General features: G+C 42.1%; 1 protein-coding gene across 17 annotated transcripts in view; it reads right to left on the bottom strand.

Annotated features, from left to right (window-relative positions):
• LOC149974512 (rho GTPase-activating protein 17-like) overlaps nucleotides 1–18,081 on the bottom strand; it is a 48,743-nt gene that overhangs the window by 9,022 nt on the left and 21,640 nt on the right. For 10 of the 17 annotated variants that reach the window (XM_090212756.1, XM_090212755.1, XM_090212749.1 and 7 more), the window contains exons 3-11: nucleotides 12,379–12,483; nucleotides 10,667–10,699; nucleotides 10,202–10,278; nucleotides 7,302–7,413; nucleotides 7,051–7,127; nucleotides 6,651–6,768; nucleotides 5,389–5,457; nucleotides 5,147–5,228; nucleotides 1,074–1,201 (exon numbers count right to left, since the gene is read on the bottom strand). In XM_090212756.1, the coding sequence (XP_090068882.1) occupies nucleotides 1,074–1,201; nucleotides 5,147–5,228; nucleotides 5,389–5,457; nucleotides 6,651–6,768; nucleotides 7,051–7,127; nucleotides 7,302–7,413; nucleotides 10,202–10,278; nucleotides 10,667–10,699; nucleotides 12,379–12,483 (801 nt within the window). The remainder of the gene's footprint in view (nucleotides 1–1,073; nucleotides 1,202–5,146; nucleotides 5,229–5,388; nucleotides 5,458–6,650; nucleotides 6,769–7,050; nucleotides 7,128–7,301; nucleotides 7,414–10,201; nucleotides 10,279–10,666; nucleotides 10,700–12,378; nucleotides 12,484–18,081) is intronic. The other 7 variants (XM_090212752.1, XM_090212753.1, XM_090212754.1 and 4 more) reach the window with 1 other exon arrangement.

Raw genomic sequence — 18,081 nt, 5'->3', positions numbered from 1 at the left:
ATCAAACAATCATCCTCGTTGTGCTGTACGGGGGCTCGGAAAGAACATTAACAAAAACACTCAAATACGTCCTTTTAGAAACAGAAACACTTTCAGAATAGTGATGCAGGTCTTTAGATGTTGTACACGTGAAATTGTGTCATTTCGAATTTTATCCGCAACGTTACATTCCATTTTGTACGACTCGGGCAGTTTACCCTATACAGCTGTTCCATTGTGTAGCCTGCTGCTAGAATGGACAGAGAGGTATTGTTCAAGTCACCAAAACATAATGTAATGTAACGTTGGGGATACATTTCAGAATCACACAATTTCACGTGTACAACTAAACACTATACCCTATTGTTGATGTATTTTTCCCGAGCCCCCATACTGACAAAGAAGATGAGGAAGTGAAATCGCTGGTTGGGTAAATAAAATAAAAACGAGTGAAATCGCAAAAACATAACATTAACTCCAAAATAGAGATTTGGTTGTAAAATAGCTAAATTCTCCTTAAATCACTACACAGACACCCAACCCTGTATTCATTCATTCACACACACCTCCACTCTCTCTCTCCCAAACAAACAGTCCCTCTCTTCTCACCACACTGACTGTGTTGTGTTTACCCATAGAATGAACGGGAAGACAAACAATGTGTTGAGAACTAAAGACTGGGAGGAGTAAACACACAGCTGATTTATTATGACCAACCAGATACTTTGTTGTATTCTAAAACCGTGCAAACACAAACATAGCGTCCTAATAAATCGCAATTACAGAATAATTGCTGACATTTCTAATAAGTGAAAAGAACTTCGAACATTGCAACAGATTTCAATGTTTTTGTCCCGTCTCTCCTCACGTTCATTTTTGTAAACATTTCAAATTGATGGGTTCAATTATGTTTAGGACCAGTTTAAGTGCATTTTGTGTTTCGTATTTGGGTCCACTTGAGACAAAAATGTTCAATCCATTTCCTCCATCCTATTATTCCACCCATCCATAATTACATTTCAGTCCTCAACTTACTATGATCCCCTCATTTCTCCCCCCCCCCCTCCAGCCAATGCTTCCCTCCATCTCCCTACCTCCTCCTTCATGCCAGTCTCCAGCAGCATCATGATGCAGGCCTCTAAGGGCAGAGCGATCTCTCTGCTACTCCTCTTCAGATGCTCCTCCAGCCCCGTCCCAAACGCTGGCTTCTCCGTCCACGAGTCTGAAGGGACAGCGAGAGCGTGGTAGAGAGAGAATGGTAGCACTAAGCATGGTGGTAGCAACACTACAGTTGTTACGGGTCTGCAGCGAGAGAGGGCGGTAGGTAGTCACCCCAGGAAGACCAGTGTGTGGATGAGAGGTTAGGAGGCCTGGGAATGGTAGCACTAAGCATGGTGGTAACAACACTACAGTTGTTACGGATCTGCAGCGAGAGAGGGCGGTAGGTAGTCACCCCAGGAAGAGCAGTGTGTGGATGAGAGGTTAGGAGGCCTGGGAATGGTAGATTTCTAGGTCAACAATGTCCCCTCTGGTCAACCATCAGTCACTCCCTCCTCTAATAAAGCCAGCTGTAACGAATAACCACATGGTCTCCATCCATGGTATATGTTCCCACTCTGTGGAAAGGAAAGCCCAGGTAGGTCTGACGTGAGCTGTAAATAGTGTTGGACTTTGAGTCATCATAACCTACATGCTGAGAGCAAGGCTGTCTGATTTAGACCAAATGTGTTGGGTTTACTAGATAAAAACAAGCTAACAGGACACAGCTTCACAACCACAGAGAGGGAGAAGAGGGAGGGAGGATGCCCATACTAAAAAGAGAGTGGCGGCACCAACATAAAATGTCTTTCCTGTAATCCTTTTCAGTCCTACAGAAACAATAAGCAATTCTCTATATTTGACAGAGCCTGCCAGTTTCATTCAGCCATCATTGAGAATAACAAGCCATTACTTTGACTGAGAGATGGTTGATGTGGCATTTTAATATACGTATAAGTGATTGAAATGGTCTAACAAATAACCAAGAACGCTAACAGCTGTAGACAACCGGCAGGGGGAAATAAAGGAGACAGTAAAGGAACGTTATATCGTTTTTGGGCATCTCTAAACAATGTTCTATCGATTCTGGGGGTCATTCCGTTTTCATGTGTATCTGAGCTCTTGCCGTTCACGCAGGCAGAAATATAGCCGGTATGGCGTAGCATTTGTTGTATTTTTTATGAACTTTTATTTAAATCAGGGAAGACCAATTGAGTCCAGGACCTCATTTTCAATGGTGTCCTGAGACCATAAAGTAAAATGCAAAAAAAAAAATATAACAAGACACCATAAAAAAGTACATTAGAACATCAGCCATCATAAACAAGTTATTCAAACCAATCAAAACAATTGCACACCTCGTTGAACTCATTTATCGTCAAGGTTATAAACTGCCTTAGTGGAACCAGGGAATCCAAATGTCATTCTTTTTGTAACTGATTCCAAACGTTTGGAGCGTGAAAACGAAAAGCGGATTTACCTAATTCCGTGGAGACCCGAGGAATCTGAAGAGTTAACCAACCCTTTGAATGGCTTTGGCATGTCATTCTTTAACACGTTCGATTCGTTTTAGATCGCGAAAATGTATATCACACATGTCAAATTTCAATACTGGCCAATGTCAAAACCCGGGATGTTGTTCTCTCTTGAATGAGCCATTGATCATATTTTTGGCGATATTCCTACCTGGAGAAATGTATAATTTAACAGAGGGTCCACCACATTTCTCCTATTAGTCTGCTTCTTCAGTCCAGGGTGCACGGCATGCTGCTGTTGCGAACCACTCCGCACGGCGAGGCACACGATCTGTGGTTGAACATGGTGAGATTGTAGACCGCCTAAATTGATAGTGCAGTTTGTTTAAGCGATTTTACAGACAACTAGCTACTTCATATGCTGATATTGACTTGAATATTATTGTGTGTAGCTACATTTGCTAGCTAGCCAGCCAGCCCAGAGAGAGAGCATTGTACTGTGGGTTTTGTAGTCGACTTGAGCTGCAAAAGACTTCTGCGTTTCACGTTGCTACCAACCTTATTATAACAAAATGTTCTCGCGTAGAGTTATTTTTAACACTGCAAATTATAAAGAATTGGTGCTTTTGGGTGGATGTTTCCTTTAAGACTTCAGCCTAACTTAACAACACCATAATATACTGGAGTTCCTGTATCACGCTCAGTTAAACCTTTATGAGCCTGAAGTAGAAAAAAAAGAGCCTGTGGCTAGAGGGGGGTGGGTTGGAGAGAGAAAGTTTTTTTTTGGAAGGACGTGAGGATTGGTTTGCACAGTGCATTCGGAAAGTATTCTGACCCCTTTACTTTTTCCACATTTTGTTACATTACAGCCTTATTCTAAAAAATATTAGTTTTTTCCCTCATCAATCTACACACAATACCCCATAATGACAAAGCGAAAACAGGTTAAGAAATATCTGCAAATGTATTACAAATAAAAAACTGAAATATATTTTTTGTGTAAGCATTCAGACCCTTTGCTATGAGACTCAAAATTGAGCTCAGGTGCGTCCCATTTCCATTGATTATCCTTGAGATGTTTCTACAACTTGGAGTCCACCTGTGGTAAATTCAATGATTGGACATGATTTAGAAAAGGCACACCTGTCTATATAAGGTCCCACAGTTGACAGTGCACGGCAGAGCATATCAGAGCAAAAACCAAGCCATGAGGTCGAAGGAATTGACCGTAGAGTGCCAATACAGGATTGTGTCGATCTGGAGAAGGGTACCAAAACATTTCTGTAACATTGAAGGTCCCCAAGAACACAGTGGCCTCCTTCATTCTTACATGGAGGAAGTTTGGAACCACCCAAACTCTTCCTAGAAATGGCCGCTTGGCCAAACTGAGCAATCGGGGGAGAAGGGCCTTCGTCAGGGACATGACCAAGAACCCGATGGTCACTGACAGAGCTCCAGAGTTCCTCTGTGGAGATGGGAGAACCTTCCAGAAGGACAATCATCTTTGCAGCACTCCACCAATCAGGCCTTCATGGTAGAGTCGCCAGACGGAAGCCACTCCTCAGTAAAAGGCACATGACAGGATTCTCAGACCATGAGAAACAATATTTTCTGGTCTGATGAAACCAAGATTAAACTCTTTGGCCTGAATGCCAAGCGTCACATCTGGTGGAAACTTGGCACCATCCCTACAGTGAAGCATGGTGGTAGCAGCATCATGCTGTGGGGATGTTTTTCAGCAGCAGGGACTGGGAGACTAGTCATGATTGAGGGAAAGATGAATGGAGCAAAGTACAGAGAGATCCTTGATGAAAACCTGCTCAGGACCTCCGAGTGGGGTGAAGGTTCCCCTTCCAACAGGACAACGACCCTAAGCACACAGCCAAGACAACACAGGAATGGCTTCAGGAGAAGTCTCCGAAAGTCATTGAGTGGACCAGCCAGAGCCCGGACTTGAACCCGATCGAACATCTCTGAAGAGACCTGAAAATATCTGTGCAGCAATGCTCCCCATCCAACCTGAAAGAGCTTGAGAGGATCTGCAGAGAGGAATGGGAGAAACTTCCCAAATACAGGTGTGCCAAGCTTATAGCATCCTACCCAAGAAGACTCGAGGCTGTAATAGCTGCCAAAGGTGAGTAAAAGGTGTGAATACTTGTGTAAATGTGATATTTCAGTTTTACATTTTTAATACAGCTGCAAAAAATAAAACCTTTTTTTTTTGCTTTGCCATTATGGGTTATTGTCTGTAGATTGATGAGGGGAAAAAAACAATGTAATCCATTTTAGAATAAGTCTAACGTAACAAAATGTGGAAAAAGTCAAGGGGTCTGAATACTTCCCAAATGCACTGTACAGACCAATCCTCACATCCTTCCAAAAAAAATCTATACTCTCCACTCCACCCCCCTCTAGCCACAGGTCTGAATACTTTCCCGAATGGACTGTATCTTGCTGCGAGAGGTTTTAGCGGGGAGTACAATGAAGTTGTCTCTAGACAAATGACGTAGTACTGCATTTCCTTCCATCATGGTTAAGGCTAGGATTGGAGGAGGATAACTTCTGGGCATGTTCAGCCAGCACGGGGAGAGGAAGACTGTGTTGTACTGCACCTGGCTGTCGGAGGGTTTTGGGGGGTCAGGAGTGTAGTGTACCTTGCTGTGCTTGGATGGTTGGCAGGACACTCTCCAGCACAGTCAGAGATTTTCTATGATAATCAGCTTGGGCCTCTAAGAGCTGGGAAAACAACAGAACATTGGGGTGGGGGGTGGGGGCAAGAGAGATGGTAGAGGGGGAGTGTCAATCATCAACAATGAAGACTTAAAAATGAACTGCTCACCCAGTCAATCTACAGCTGTGAACATTCCCACACATGCACACACACACACACACCCACCATTACATAGTAGCGGGCATAGTCCCCTTCCTTAGAGAAGAAACTGTACATGTCTGCAGCCAGTTGGTCCTGAGAGAGAGGAGCAGACAAGAGATCATTACAACCAGATGACAGAGGAACCAGCTCTCAGAACTTACATTTCAAACTAAAACACATCCATTTAATGATTAAACATCACATCAACAGTAATGTCCCTATGCCCGTTTTATTATTGACCTAGGTGGTGAGTGGCGAAGGGGTCTAAGGCTCTGCATCTCAATGCAAGAGGCGTCACTACAGTCCCTGGTTCCAATCCAGGCTGCATCACATCCGGCCGTGATTGTGAGTCCCATCGGGCGGGCGCACAATTGGCCCAGCGTCGTCCGGGTTTGGCCATCATTGTATATAAGAATTTATTCTACACTGACTTGCCTATATATAAATATATATTTTTTTTTATCAACATCCAATCCATGCATTTCAGGTGGCAGCTCTGTTAGTGTTAGCGGTGGGTATGGCCATTGGGCCTTCCATCGTCAATCAAATCTGTCTGCTGTTAACAGGGCCTGGGTAGAGCTGTAGGGTTCGTAGGGCTAAACAGGCTTGGAGAGTAGAGGAAGGAAAACACACAGATGACCTGACACACACCACTCCATACAAACGCAATACACTGAGTCAGCAACATACACAGAGGGGCCACATGTGCACACAAACAGCTGACTGGGCATTCTTCCTAAAGCAAGCAGCCACGACGTCACTGAGGTTGGAATGTCCACTTCTGCTCTCATGTACAGTACCAGTCAAAAGTTTGGACACATCTACTCATTCCAGGGTTTTTCTTTATTTTTACTATTTTCTACATTGTAGAATAATAGTGAAGACATCAAAACTATGAAAAAACACATTTGGAATCATATGGTAACCAAAAAAGTGTTAAACAAAATAAAATAAAATGTATTTTTGAGATTCTTCAAAGTAGCCACCCTTTGAGTGTACAAAGCTGTCATCAATATGAAATATATTCTGATACTTTTTTTGGTTACCAGATGATTCCATAGGTGTTATTTCATAGATTTGATGTCTTCACTATTATTCTACAATGTAGAACATTGTCAAATAAAAACCCTTGAATGAGTAGCTGTGCCCAAACTATTGATTTGACAGAAAAACTGTACCAATCATTCCATATTCCAACTTCCTCTTCTGCAAGCAGTTAACATTCGGGACTGAGGTCTGTGATTTATCCTAATTCATACAGCGGACTGGACGTCGGACACACTTACCTTGCAGAGTTCCATTTTGTTCATAGCTTCATCCACCTCTTCTTTCAGCAGGTCTGCCTTGGCCGTCAGTGCCTGCGTGTTTGTTCCTGAGATTATTGACTTGGTTGCCTGCAACCACCTGGAAGGGGTAGACCACACACACACACACCAGGTTAGAAACTTGTTACAAACTTCAGAAAACATGTCATAAGCACAATATGACATGAATAAAGGTCATACATGTAAATAAAGGTCATACAGGTGATACAGTTGAGGTCGGAAGTTTACATACACTTAGGTTGGAGTCCTTAACTGGGGAATTTTTACTAGGATTAAATGTCGGGAATTGTGAAAAACTGAGTTTAAATGTATTTGGCTAAGGTGTATCTAAACTTCCGACTTCAACTGTACATAGGCTCACCTCGCTCTGGCAGAATCGTAGTCCAGCACTAGCCTGGCTAGCTGCTTCCTCTGTTTCAGGATGTTGGGAATGTCCACCTGAGAATATGGACAGATCACATTCATATTAAGAATGTATGGTACTTTTCCAAGTACATATTGACTCAATGATTCTTTGATGCTGTGTTGGAGTAAGAATGTACTTATATATATTGGATACTCTTGAGACTGGTTTGGATGAAATAAGGCACTAGCTAGATATCTCCTTCTCACCTCTGCTAGCTGGTTGAGTGGGTCTAGGACATCTTTCTCTATCTGGACCTCATGCTGCAGCAGCTCTGACGCCAGCCTGTTCTCTGCCTCCCCACACACCTCCATCATCTTCCTGTCAGGAGGAGACCCATACACACAGGTCATTCAGACGCCACAGGAAGAGCCACCGGATCAGCAGTTAATTACTTTCCTTCAAATAATATAAATAAGGACTGATAACAGCAGAGAGGGCCATCTACATGTCGCATTCGTCACTAGTCTTCGTTGGCACCACCTTTCAAATTCATCATCCACACATACATCATGCACAAATGAGAGATTGACCTCCACCTAAAAGCAGACAGAAGATCGGTTTCCATCCAATTGGTGACAGCGTTTCATTCTAAAATCTACATAAAAACAATATAGGCAATTTCCCACCATCGCATTTAACTCTACCGATGGTTCTCTCACCAAAATAAAATGGGTGTTATATAGCGAGTGTGCCCACTCTGGTATTGGCACGTGTGCTCTAGCCAACAGCTCACAGATACAACACGGGTATAGCCTACTAGATGATGAGATTATTAGGGACATAAAAGCAAAATCATTTTTATTTGTCAAATGACAGCCAAGCATCGATGATCATGTAACCAGAATAAGACACTCAATATTTATTGGAAAGGCGAATCAAGCTCATCACCTTACACTTTCACCACCCTGTGAAGTACATCGTCATTTATTTAATCTGTAGCCTAACAAACTGCACGCTTTCCCAAGTCGTAGTGGGAGGACTAGAGGTCAACCGATTAATCGACATGGCCGATTAATTAGGCCCGATTTCAAGTTATAACAATCGGTAATCTGCATTTTTGCACGGCAATTACATTGCGATCCATGTGGAGACTGAGTGGCAGGCTGACCACCTGTTACGCAAGTGAGGCAAGGTAAGTTGCTTGCTAGCATTAAACTTATAAAAAACAATCCATCTTAACATAATCACTAGTTAAACTAGTAATATCGTCAACCATGTGTAGTTATCTAGCTTGTCCTGTGTTGCATATAATCAATGCGGTGCCTGTTAATTTATCATCGAATCACAGCCTACTTCGCCAAACGGGTGATGATTTAACAAAAGCGCATTTGCGAAAAAAGCACAAGCCTTGCACCAATGTACCTAACCATAAACATCAATGCCTTTCTTAAAATCAATACACAAGTATATTTTTTTTACCTGCATATTTAGTTAAGATAAATTCATGTTATCAGGCAATATTAACAAGGGAAATTGTGTCACTTCTCTTACGTTCTGTGCAAGCAGAGTCAGGGTATATGCAGCAGTTTGGGCCGCCTGCGAACTGTGTGAAGACCATTTCTTCCTAACAAAGACTAATTAATTTGCCAGAATTTTACATAATTATGACATAACATTGAAGGTTGTGCAATGTAACAGCAATATTTAGACTTAGGGGTGCCACCCGTTAGATAAAATATATAAAATAAAATACGGAACGGTAGGCAGCAGCAGGCTCGTAAGCTTTCATTCAAACTTCACTGTGTTTGCCAGCTGCTCTTAGCAATGCTTGAGGCACAGCGCTGTTTATGACTTCAAGCCTCTCAACTCACGAGATTAGGCTGGCAATACTATAGTGCCTATAAGAACATCCAATTGTCAAAGGTATATGAAAAAAAAAAATGGTAGAGAGAAATAGTCCTATAATTACAACCTAAAACTTCTTAACTGGGAATATTGAAGACTTATGTTAAAAGGAACCACCAGCTTTCATATGTTCTCATGTTCTGAGCAAGGAACTGAAACGTTAGCTTTTTTACATGGCACATATTGCACTTTTACTTTCTTCTCCAACATTGTGTTTTTGCATTATTTAAACCAAATTGAACATGTTTCATTATTTATTTGAGACTAAATAGATTTTATGTATTATATTAAGTTAAAAATGTAAAAAAGGTGTTCATTGTTCATTCTGTATTGTTGTACTTGTCATTATTACAAATATATTTATATATAAAAAAAAAACTAAAAAATATATTTTTTTAAAACGGCAGATTAATCGGTATCGGCTTTTTTGGTCCTCCAATAATCAGTATCGGCGTTGAAAAATCATAATTGGTCGACCTCTAGGGAGGACCACACAACTCAAAGTTTACTTCGATATGATAGTTCTTATAGAAATATTTATGCATAAAAGCATTTCAACTGACATTTCTCACATAATGAATTTTACCTACACAAAAAGATCCCACCTTGTCTAGGGTATTTTGTTTTGATGACATTTGGAAAGTTAACGACAAATGTTCAGTTTCAATCAGACCTGTCAAGACATTTTTTATCCAACATGAACTTTACTCTCATAACAAGGTCAGATGGACACCTTCGTAGTAACAGTAAAATCGATGGGTAGCTTCCAGTCACAGTTTCTAGATCCTCTTGTTCGAGTGCCTGTCCATTTTTGTCACTGTCTTACCATGCGAACAAGGCAAGCTAGTGTTGTTACATGGAGGAACTGTCTGGCACACATCCTCATTATGTGGATACACACAACCACACTAAGCACTTTCTGATCCTCCACGAAAACAAAACATTACAAAATACAGACGATAATAACAAATTAGGCCAGTTTGTTAGCTCTGAAAACATAGTCCCACATTCTCCATCCCCCTGAGCAAGGCAGTTAACCCACTGTTCCCCGAGTGCCAAAGACGTGGATGCCGATTTCAGGCAGCCCCCCACCTCTCTGATTAAGAGGGGTTGGGTTAAATGCAGAAGACACATTTCAGTTGAAGGCATTCAGTTGTACAACTGACTAGGTATCCCCATTTCCCCCTCTCTAAGGTTCATCTGTTCCAGATAACCAGTGTCAGACAAATGGTTGGTTGTCTAACCCGTCACCCTCACTCACCCAATCAGAGACTCCTCTCCCAGCTGACTGCCGCCGTCCACCATGGCTTGAGACAGCGCCGTCAGAGGAAGCTTTTTCTGTGAGGTGTGTGTGTGTGTGTGTGTGTAGAGAAAGAGAGGGAAGAGAGAGATGTATATATTTATTAGATACCATCTGAGGCACCAACAATTTACTCATTCTAATAATGTCAACAAAATGTTTATGCTTAGTTTTTTTTAGGGTTTATCAGTGGAAAGTCATTTTCCAATGTCATGAAGTTGGACAATAAAGAATAGTAGAAATAATGAGGATGTTACTGTTATTGCTGTGTTAATAGCTACAGTACTTTGACATACTGTAAAAACTAGATACAGTATGATGCCTTTTCATTCCTTTCTATTCTCAAAGCTGGAATGAAAAGCATGGGAGGAGGGATGAGCAGAGCTGGAAATGTAGCTATGAAAAAAGTAAAATGTGTGTTTTTACCTGACCATTTCCTGTGTAAAGGCGTGGTACGGACTGGCATTGACACAATTGTACATGTTGGAGCATGAGAAGTAAACAAAAACAAACAAATTGCTGATATAGAACATTATTCAAGGGGATGGGATAATCTAGTGTTAAATCGGGATAAGTGAAGACTCAGTGGTATATACAGTACCAGTCAAAAGTTTGGACACACCTACTCATTCAAGGGTTTTTCTGTATTTGTACATTGTAGAATAATAGTGAAGACATCGAAAATATGAAATAACACATGGAATCATGTAGTAACCCCCAAAAAAGTTAAACAAAAACAAAACAGATTTTATTTTCTTCAAAGTAGCCACCCTTTGCCTTGATGACATCTTTGCACACTCTTTGCATTCTCTCAACCAGCCTCATGAGATAGTCACCTGGAATGCAGTTCAATTAACAGGTGTGCCTTGTTAATAGTTAATTTGTGGAATTTCTTTCCTTCTTAATGTGTTTGAGCCAATCAGTTGTGTTGTGAGAAGGTAGGGGTGGTATACAGAAGACAGACATATAAACAGGTAAAAGTCCATATTATGGAAAGAACAACTCAAATAAGCAAATAGAAACAACAGTCCATCGTTACTTAAAGACATGAAGGTCAGTCAATCCAGAAAGTTTCTTCAAGTGCCGTCACAATAACCAATAAGCACTATGATGAAACTGGCTCTCATGAGGACCTCCACAGCAAAGACAGACCCAGTCACCTCTGCTGCAGGGGATAAGTTCAGCCTCAGAAATTGCAGCCCAAATAAATGCTTCACAGAGTTCAAGTAACAGACACCTCAACACAAGTATTCAGAGGAGACTGTGTGAATCAGGCCTTCATGGTTGAATTGCTGCTAAGAAACCACTACTAAATGACACCAATAACAAGAACAGACTTGCTTTGGCCAAGAAACACGAGCAATGGATATTAGACCAGTGGAAATCTTGAGATATTGGTTCCAACTGCTGTGTCTTTGTGAGACGGAGAGTAGGTGAACGGATGATCTCTGCATGTGTGGTTCCCATCGTGAAGCATGGAGGTGGTGTGATGGTGCTTTACCGGTGACACTGTGGGTGATTTATTTAGAAATCAAGGCACACTTAACCAGCATGGCTACCACAGCATTCTGTAGCGATACGCCTTCCCATCTGGTTTGCGCATAGTGGGACTATCATTTGTTTTTCAACAGGACAATGACCCAACACACCTCCAGGCTGTGTAAGGACTATTTGACCAAGAAGGAGAGTGATGGAGTGCTGCATCAGATGACCTGGCCTCCAAAATCACCCGACCTCAACCCAATTGAGATGGTTTGGGATGTGTTGAACCGCGGAGTGAAGGAAAAGCAGCCAACAGGTGCTCAGCATATGTGGGAACTTCTTCAAGAATGTTGGAAAAGCATTCCAGGTGAAGCTGGTTGAGAGAATGCCAAGAGTGTGCAAAGCTGCCATCAAGGAAAAGGGTGGCTACTTTGAAGAATATAAAATATATTTAGATTTTTAACATTTATTTGGGTTACTATATGATTCATTGTGTATTTCATAGTTTTGATGTCTTCACTATTTAAAAAAAGAAAAGCCCTTGAATGAGTAGGTGTGTCAACTTTTGACTGGTACTGTAAATCATAAATATGTTCATATTTGATCTAGTAATTCAGACAATTTGGCCAGGAATAATGTTAATAATGTGTACTTACATGTCTCTTCTCTGCGTCGGTGCCAATGTGGCCCTGCAGACACGTGACCATCCTCTTGTGTGTATTGTGGGACACCACGCGCACCATCTCCATGCGCCGCTCAATCTGTGCACGAGAAGAGAGAAACACACATGACCACTTACATACAGACAGACCTTTACTGTGAAGTAGCATGCAACTACAGCCTATAGACATGGGGAACTAGTTTCATAGAGGCAGTGTGTTGAATAAGTAAACCACTGTAAATGCATTGTTTTGTTGTTTTAAAAAAATAATGTTGGTGGAGGAACTTTGTAATGCAGACAAAAGTTCCCGGGGTTAGGGACAATGAGTTGAAAGGTTATGCCTGTAGTTTATAACTACACTGAGCCATCTTTCCCAGCCCTTTTGGTCCTCTGATAACTGTCTGTAGAATGAATGGTGTTGACGTCTTTCCACAGGTCACTATATTCCTCTAATCGCCCTCATTCCTGCCTGTTGACTGCTGTCTCATGGAAGTCCATTCAGATACATGGCCTGTTTTGATTAGTGGCCGGGGCTGGATGTCAAAGGTCAGGCATGATTGATACCGTCCGCTCCCAGCGGGGCGACACAGGAATGTTTTCTATGAAACGGATGACTCATCCGAAGCGTCTCCATGGAGACCATAGCTGGGCTGTGACTGCTGTTTGGAGAGTGAAAGGGCAGATTAATGCTCTCCCCTTGGAAGTTGTGATTTCAAGGCACTCTGAAGACAGGCCATAAAAGACAGCCAGCCTTGTCGATCTCCCAAATGAAGAGCTGATATACAGTGCATTCGGAAAGTATTCAGACCCCATGACTTTTTCCACATTTTGTTACATTACTGCCTTGCTCTAAAATTTATAAAAACGAAATGTAAAAAATGTTTGTCAATCAACCCACAATACCCCATAATGACAAAGCAAACAGGTTAAGAAATATGTGCAAATGGATAAAAGTAAAAAAACAGAAATACCTTATTTACATAAGTATTCAGACCATTTGCTATGAGACTCGAAATTGAGCTACGGTGCATCCTGTTTCCATTGATCATCCTTGAGATGTTTCTATAACTTGATTGGAGTCCACCTGTGGTAAATTCAATTGATTGGACATGATTTGGAAAGGCATACACCAGTCTATATAAAAGGGTTCCACAGTTGAAAGTGCATGTCAGAGCAAAAACCAAGCCATGAAGTCGAAGGAATTGTCCGTAGAGCTCCGAGACAGATCTGCATCAAAAAATGTTCTGCAGCATTGGAAGTCCAAGAACACAGTGGCCTCCATCAGTCTTCAATGGAAGAGGTTTGGAACCAACAAGACTCTTCCTAGAGCTGGCCGCCAGCCAAACTGCACAATCAAGGGGAGGGGCCTTGGTCAGGGAAGTGACCAAGAACCCAATGGTCATTCTGACAGCGCTCCTCTGTGGAGATGGGAGAACCTTCCAGAAGGACAAGCATTTTCTGCAGCATTCCACCAATTGGGCCTTTATGGTAGAGTGGCCAGCTGGAAGCCACTCCTCAGTAAAAGGCTCATGACAGCCCGCTTGGAGTTTGCCAAAAGGCACCTAAGGGATGCTCAGACCACTTATATTATTTTTAAAAAATATATACACACATACACACACATATATATTTAACCAGGTAGGCTAGTTGAGAACAAGTTCTCATTTGCAACTGCGACCTGGCCAAGATAAAGCATAGCAATTCAACACATAGAGTTACACATGGAATAAACAAATGTCAATAATACAGTAGAACAAAAGAAAACAAAAAGTATATATACAGTGAGTGCAAATGAGGCAAGATGAGGGAGTCAAGGCAATAAATAGGCCATGGTGGCGAAGTAATTACAATATAGCAATTAAACACTGGAATGGTAGATGTGCAGAAGATGAATGTACAAGTAGAGATACTGGGGTGCAAAGGAGCAAGATAAATAAATAAGTACTGTATGGGGATGAGGTAGGTAGATAGCCCATCTGTAAACAGCCCATCTATGTACAGGTGCAGTGATCTGTGAGCTGCTCTGACAGCTGGTGCTTAAAGCTTGTGAGTGAGATATGAGTCTCCAGCTTCAGGGATTTTTGCAGTTCGTTCCAGTCATTGGCAGCAGAGAACTGGAAGGAAAGACGACCAAAGGAGGAATTGGTTTTGGGGGTGACCAGTGAGATATACCTGCTGGAGCGCGTGCTACGAGTGGGTGCTGCTATGCTGACCGTTGAGCTGAGATAAGGCGAGGCTTTACCTAGAAGAGACTTGTAGATAACCTGTATCCAGTGGGTTTGGCGACGAGTATGAAGCGAGGGCCAACCAACGAGAGCGTACAGGTCGCAATGGTGGGTAGTGTGTGGGGCTTTGGTGACAAAACAGATGGCACTGTGATAGACTGCATCCAGTTTGTTGAGTAGAGTGTTGGAGGGTTTTTTAAAGAGAAACAGAATCTTCTGGTCTGATGAAACCAAGATTAAAACTATTTGTTCTGAATGCCAAGCGTCACGTCTGGAGGAAACCTGGCACCATCCCTACGGTGAAGCATGGTGGTGGCAGCATCATAATGTGGAGATGTTTTTCAGTGGCAGGGACTGGGAGACTAGTCAGGATCAAAGGAAATATGAATGGAGCAAAGTACAGAGATCCTTGATGAAAACCTGATCCAGAGCACTCAGGACCTCAGACTGGGGCAGAGGTTCACCTTCCAACAGGACAACCCCAAGCACACAGCCAAGAAAACGCAGGAGTGGCATCGGGACAAGTCTCTGAATGTCCCAGCCAGAACCCGGACTTGAACCCGATCAAACATCCCTGGAAATATCTGAAAATAGTTGTGCAGAGACGTGCCTCATCCAACCTGACAGAACTTGAAAGGATCTGCAGAGAAGGGAGAAACTCACCAAATACAGGTGTGCCAAGCTTGTAGCGTCATACCCAAGAAGACTCTAGGATGTAATCACTGCCAAAGGTGCTTCACAAAATACTGAGTAAAGGGTCTGAATACTTTTTTAAAAAAAAATGTATACATTTGCAAACATTTCTAAAAAGCTGTTTTTGCTTTGTCATGTGGTATTGGATGTAGATTGTGGAGAGAAAAACTGATTTAATTAATTTTAGAATAAGGCTGTAACGTAACAAAATGTGGAAAATTCAAGGGGTCTGAATACGTTCCGACTGCAGAGTAAATGGTGAAACGATGTTATTTCCAACGCTTCTTAACAGCATTGTTATGCCATTTATTGTCAGTTCAAAACTAGTGTCGGTTGTACCAACTTAGGTACAGAACATGCACAGTATGGAACATGGGGTGTGTCGGTTTTTAAAAAGGTGGGGGGGGGGGGAAACAGAACAATGCGCTGGGAACAGGGCAGAGACGGAGCAGCCAGGGGACAGACCGACAGTGTCAGAACAGATAAACAGAAACCATGGCAATTGTGTTCTAAAAACAGAACTCTGGAATTCCACTGGCTGGAAGAGGACAGAGAAGATAGAGGTGGAAAGAGTCTCTGCACACCTCTCTCACACGTCTTTCCCGACTCAAGGAGGCCCCCTAGCATTCCCAAAACAGCTGTTATGACAGAAACTGTGTGGAGGGCGTCTCCTGCCTCTTCCACAAGCCCATGGCTTAAGGGGGAAAGTCATGTGTTCAAACTGGGCCCTGCTAGTACCTGGCACAGGAAAGGGAGATTCCTCTTACTGGAGTGGGAGATCCTGGGAATGTGTGTGTGTTTTGATTACATGGAGCTAGGGGTGCCACTATGTTTCCCTTTTCCACCATATTCTTACACGCAGAGAGACAACCCCCCCCCCCCCCCCCCCCCTCCTAAATTAGACACAGAGACAAAGACTTCCCACACACAGCAAATGTTCCAGTGTTGAATCAACACTGAGGGTTCAAATTAAAACTGTTCCTGTGTCTATAGCGACCCACACGTTTGTGTTAATTTAACACTGCTTTGTGCTGACAATTTCTTACACTGAGAAAGTGCGACAGCAACACCTGTAGTGTTAGTGTTTTAACACCGCATGATGTAAAGCCTAATTTGCATATTTATGTGGGATCCTGCCTTGCATTATCGAGTGAATTGTGGAGTTACCAACCATGACTATTTGTTAGTGACAGACCTAGCTGTTGAATTCATTCCTTTTAAGTCCTGTGGACTTCATCAAGTGAGTTCCTAGGCAAATGTTAAAGATTTTACTCTGACAATAAAATTACACACACTGAGTGTACAAAACAATTGGAACACCTTAATATTGAGCTGCACCCAGGGTTTCCGTTAGGAAAATGTGGCGCTGGACATTTGACAGCCAACATTTGAATTTTACAGACGTTTTAGAAATGTACCGGACCCATATGCATTGGGTGAGTAACCTGATTAGGGCGTCCACCCACGGTGCTCATTGGGTGAGTAACCTGATTAGGGTGTCCACCCACGGTGCTCATTGGGTGAGTGACCTGATTAGGGAGTCCACCCATGGTGCTCATTGGGTGAGTAACCTGATTAGGGTGTCCACCCACGGTGCTCATTGGGTGAGTAACCTGATTAGGGTGTCAACCCACGGTGCTCATTGGGTGAGTAACCTGATTAGGGCGTCCACCCACGGTGCTCATTGGGTGAGTAACCTGATTAGGGTGTCAACCCACGGTGCTCATGACAGAAATAATAGTTCAAATATGGCAATTCATATTAAAAGAACATGGAAGTCGATGAATTCTGATGTGCACTTTGAACATGTTAGAATAACTGTCCAAATCTACTTTTCCTCAGTCAGCCAACAAGATGAGTAACGAACAGCACAATCACAAGCCTATGTCAATCTACTATAGTAGAAAAGTTTAGGCTATTCTATAGATCTGCTTGTCAAGAAAGAAATAGCCTATTCCAAACAGACTCTGGGACAGTTGGGGGACGATAGATCCCAAATTCATACAACCAGAAGGCCTAGGCTACATAAAAAAAAAAGTTTACAAGCAATGAGTCTGATGCAACAGATCAGAACGTTTAGCTTAAAATGTTGATAACCTATTATTTCTTCACATTGTAAGCGCAGTAATACACACAAGGCAATAAGCCATGCGTGAATGTTTGTTCCATAAAGCAATTTGCGGGAAAACAGAGTTGTTAAAAAGGGCACTGCACATGCAAGTGGTTTCATGTGACAGAGACGAAAATATCCATTAGAAATGTATGAAGAGAGATCTAATACGCTACTTTGAAGCAAGGTAAGACATGCCTCATAGTATCTATTAAAACGTTCAGGTTTCAAAAAATTAAGTACACAGTAACAGTCAAAACTGACACCTTCATTCAAGGGTTTTTAGTTTTTACTATTTTCAACATTGTAGAACACAAATATGGTTCCGTATTTCACTGGAAGAATAATGATAGTTTCCGGATTTGACCATATTAATGACCAAAGGCTCATATTTCTGTGATTATTATATTATAATTAAGTCAATGATTTGATATTTGATAGAGCAGTTTGACTGAGCGGTGGTAGGCAGCAGCAGGCTCGTAAGCATTCATTCAAACTTTACTGTGTTTGCCAGCAGCTCTTAGCAATGCTTGAGGCACAGTGCTGTTTATGACTTCAAGCCTCTCAACTCCCGAGATTAGGCTGGCAATACTAAAGTGCCTATTAGAACATCCAATTGTCAAAGGTATATGAAATACAAGTGGTATAGAGAGTAGAGGTCGACCGATTA

Source organism: Oncorhynchus mykiss, chromosome 20 (genome assembly GCF_057628025.1).
Source record: "Oncorhynchus mykiss isolate SJ-2025 chromosome 20, ASM5762802v1, whole genome shotgun sequence".
Lineage (NCBI taxonomy): Eukaryota > Metazoa > Chordata > Actinopteri > Salmoniformes > Salmonidae > Oncorhynchus > Oncorhynchus mykiss.
Note: the sequence above shows the minus strand (reverse complement) of the source record. Positions and strands in the feature narration are given on the sequence as shown.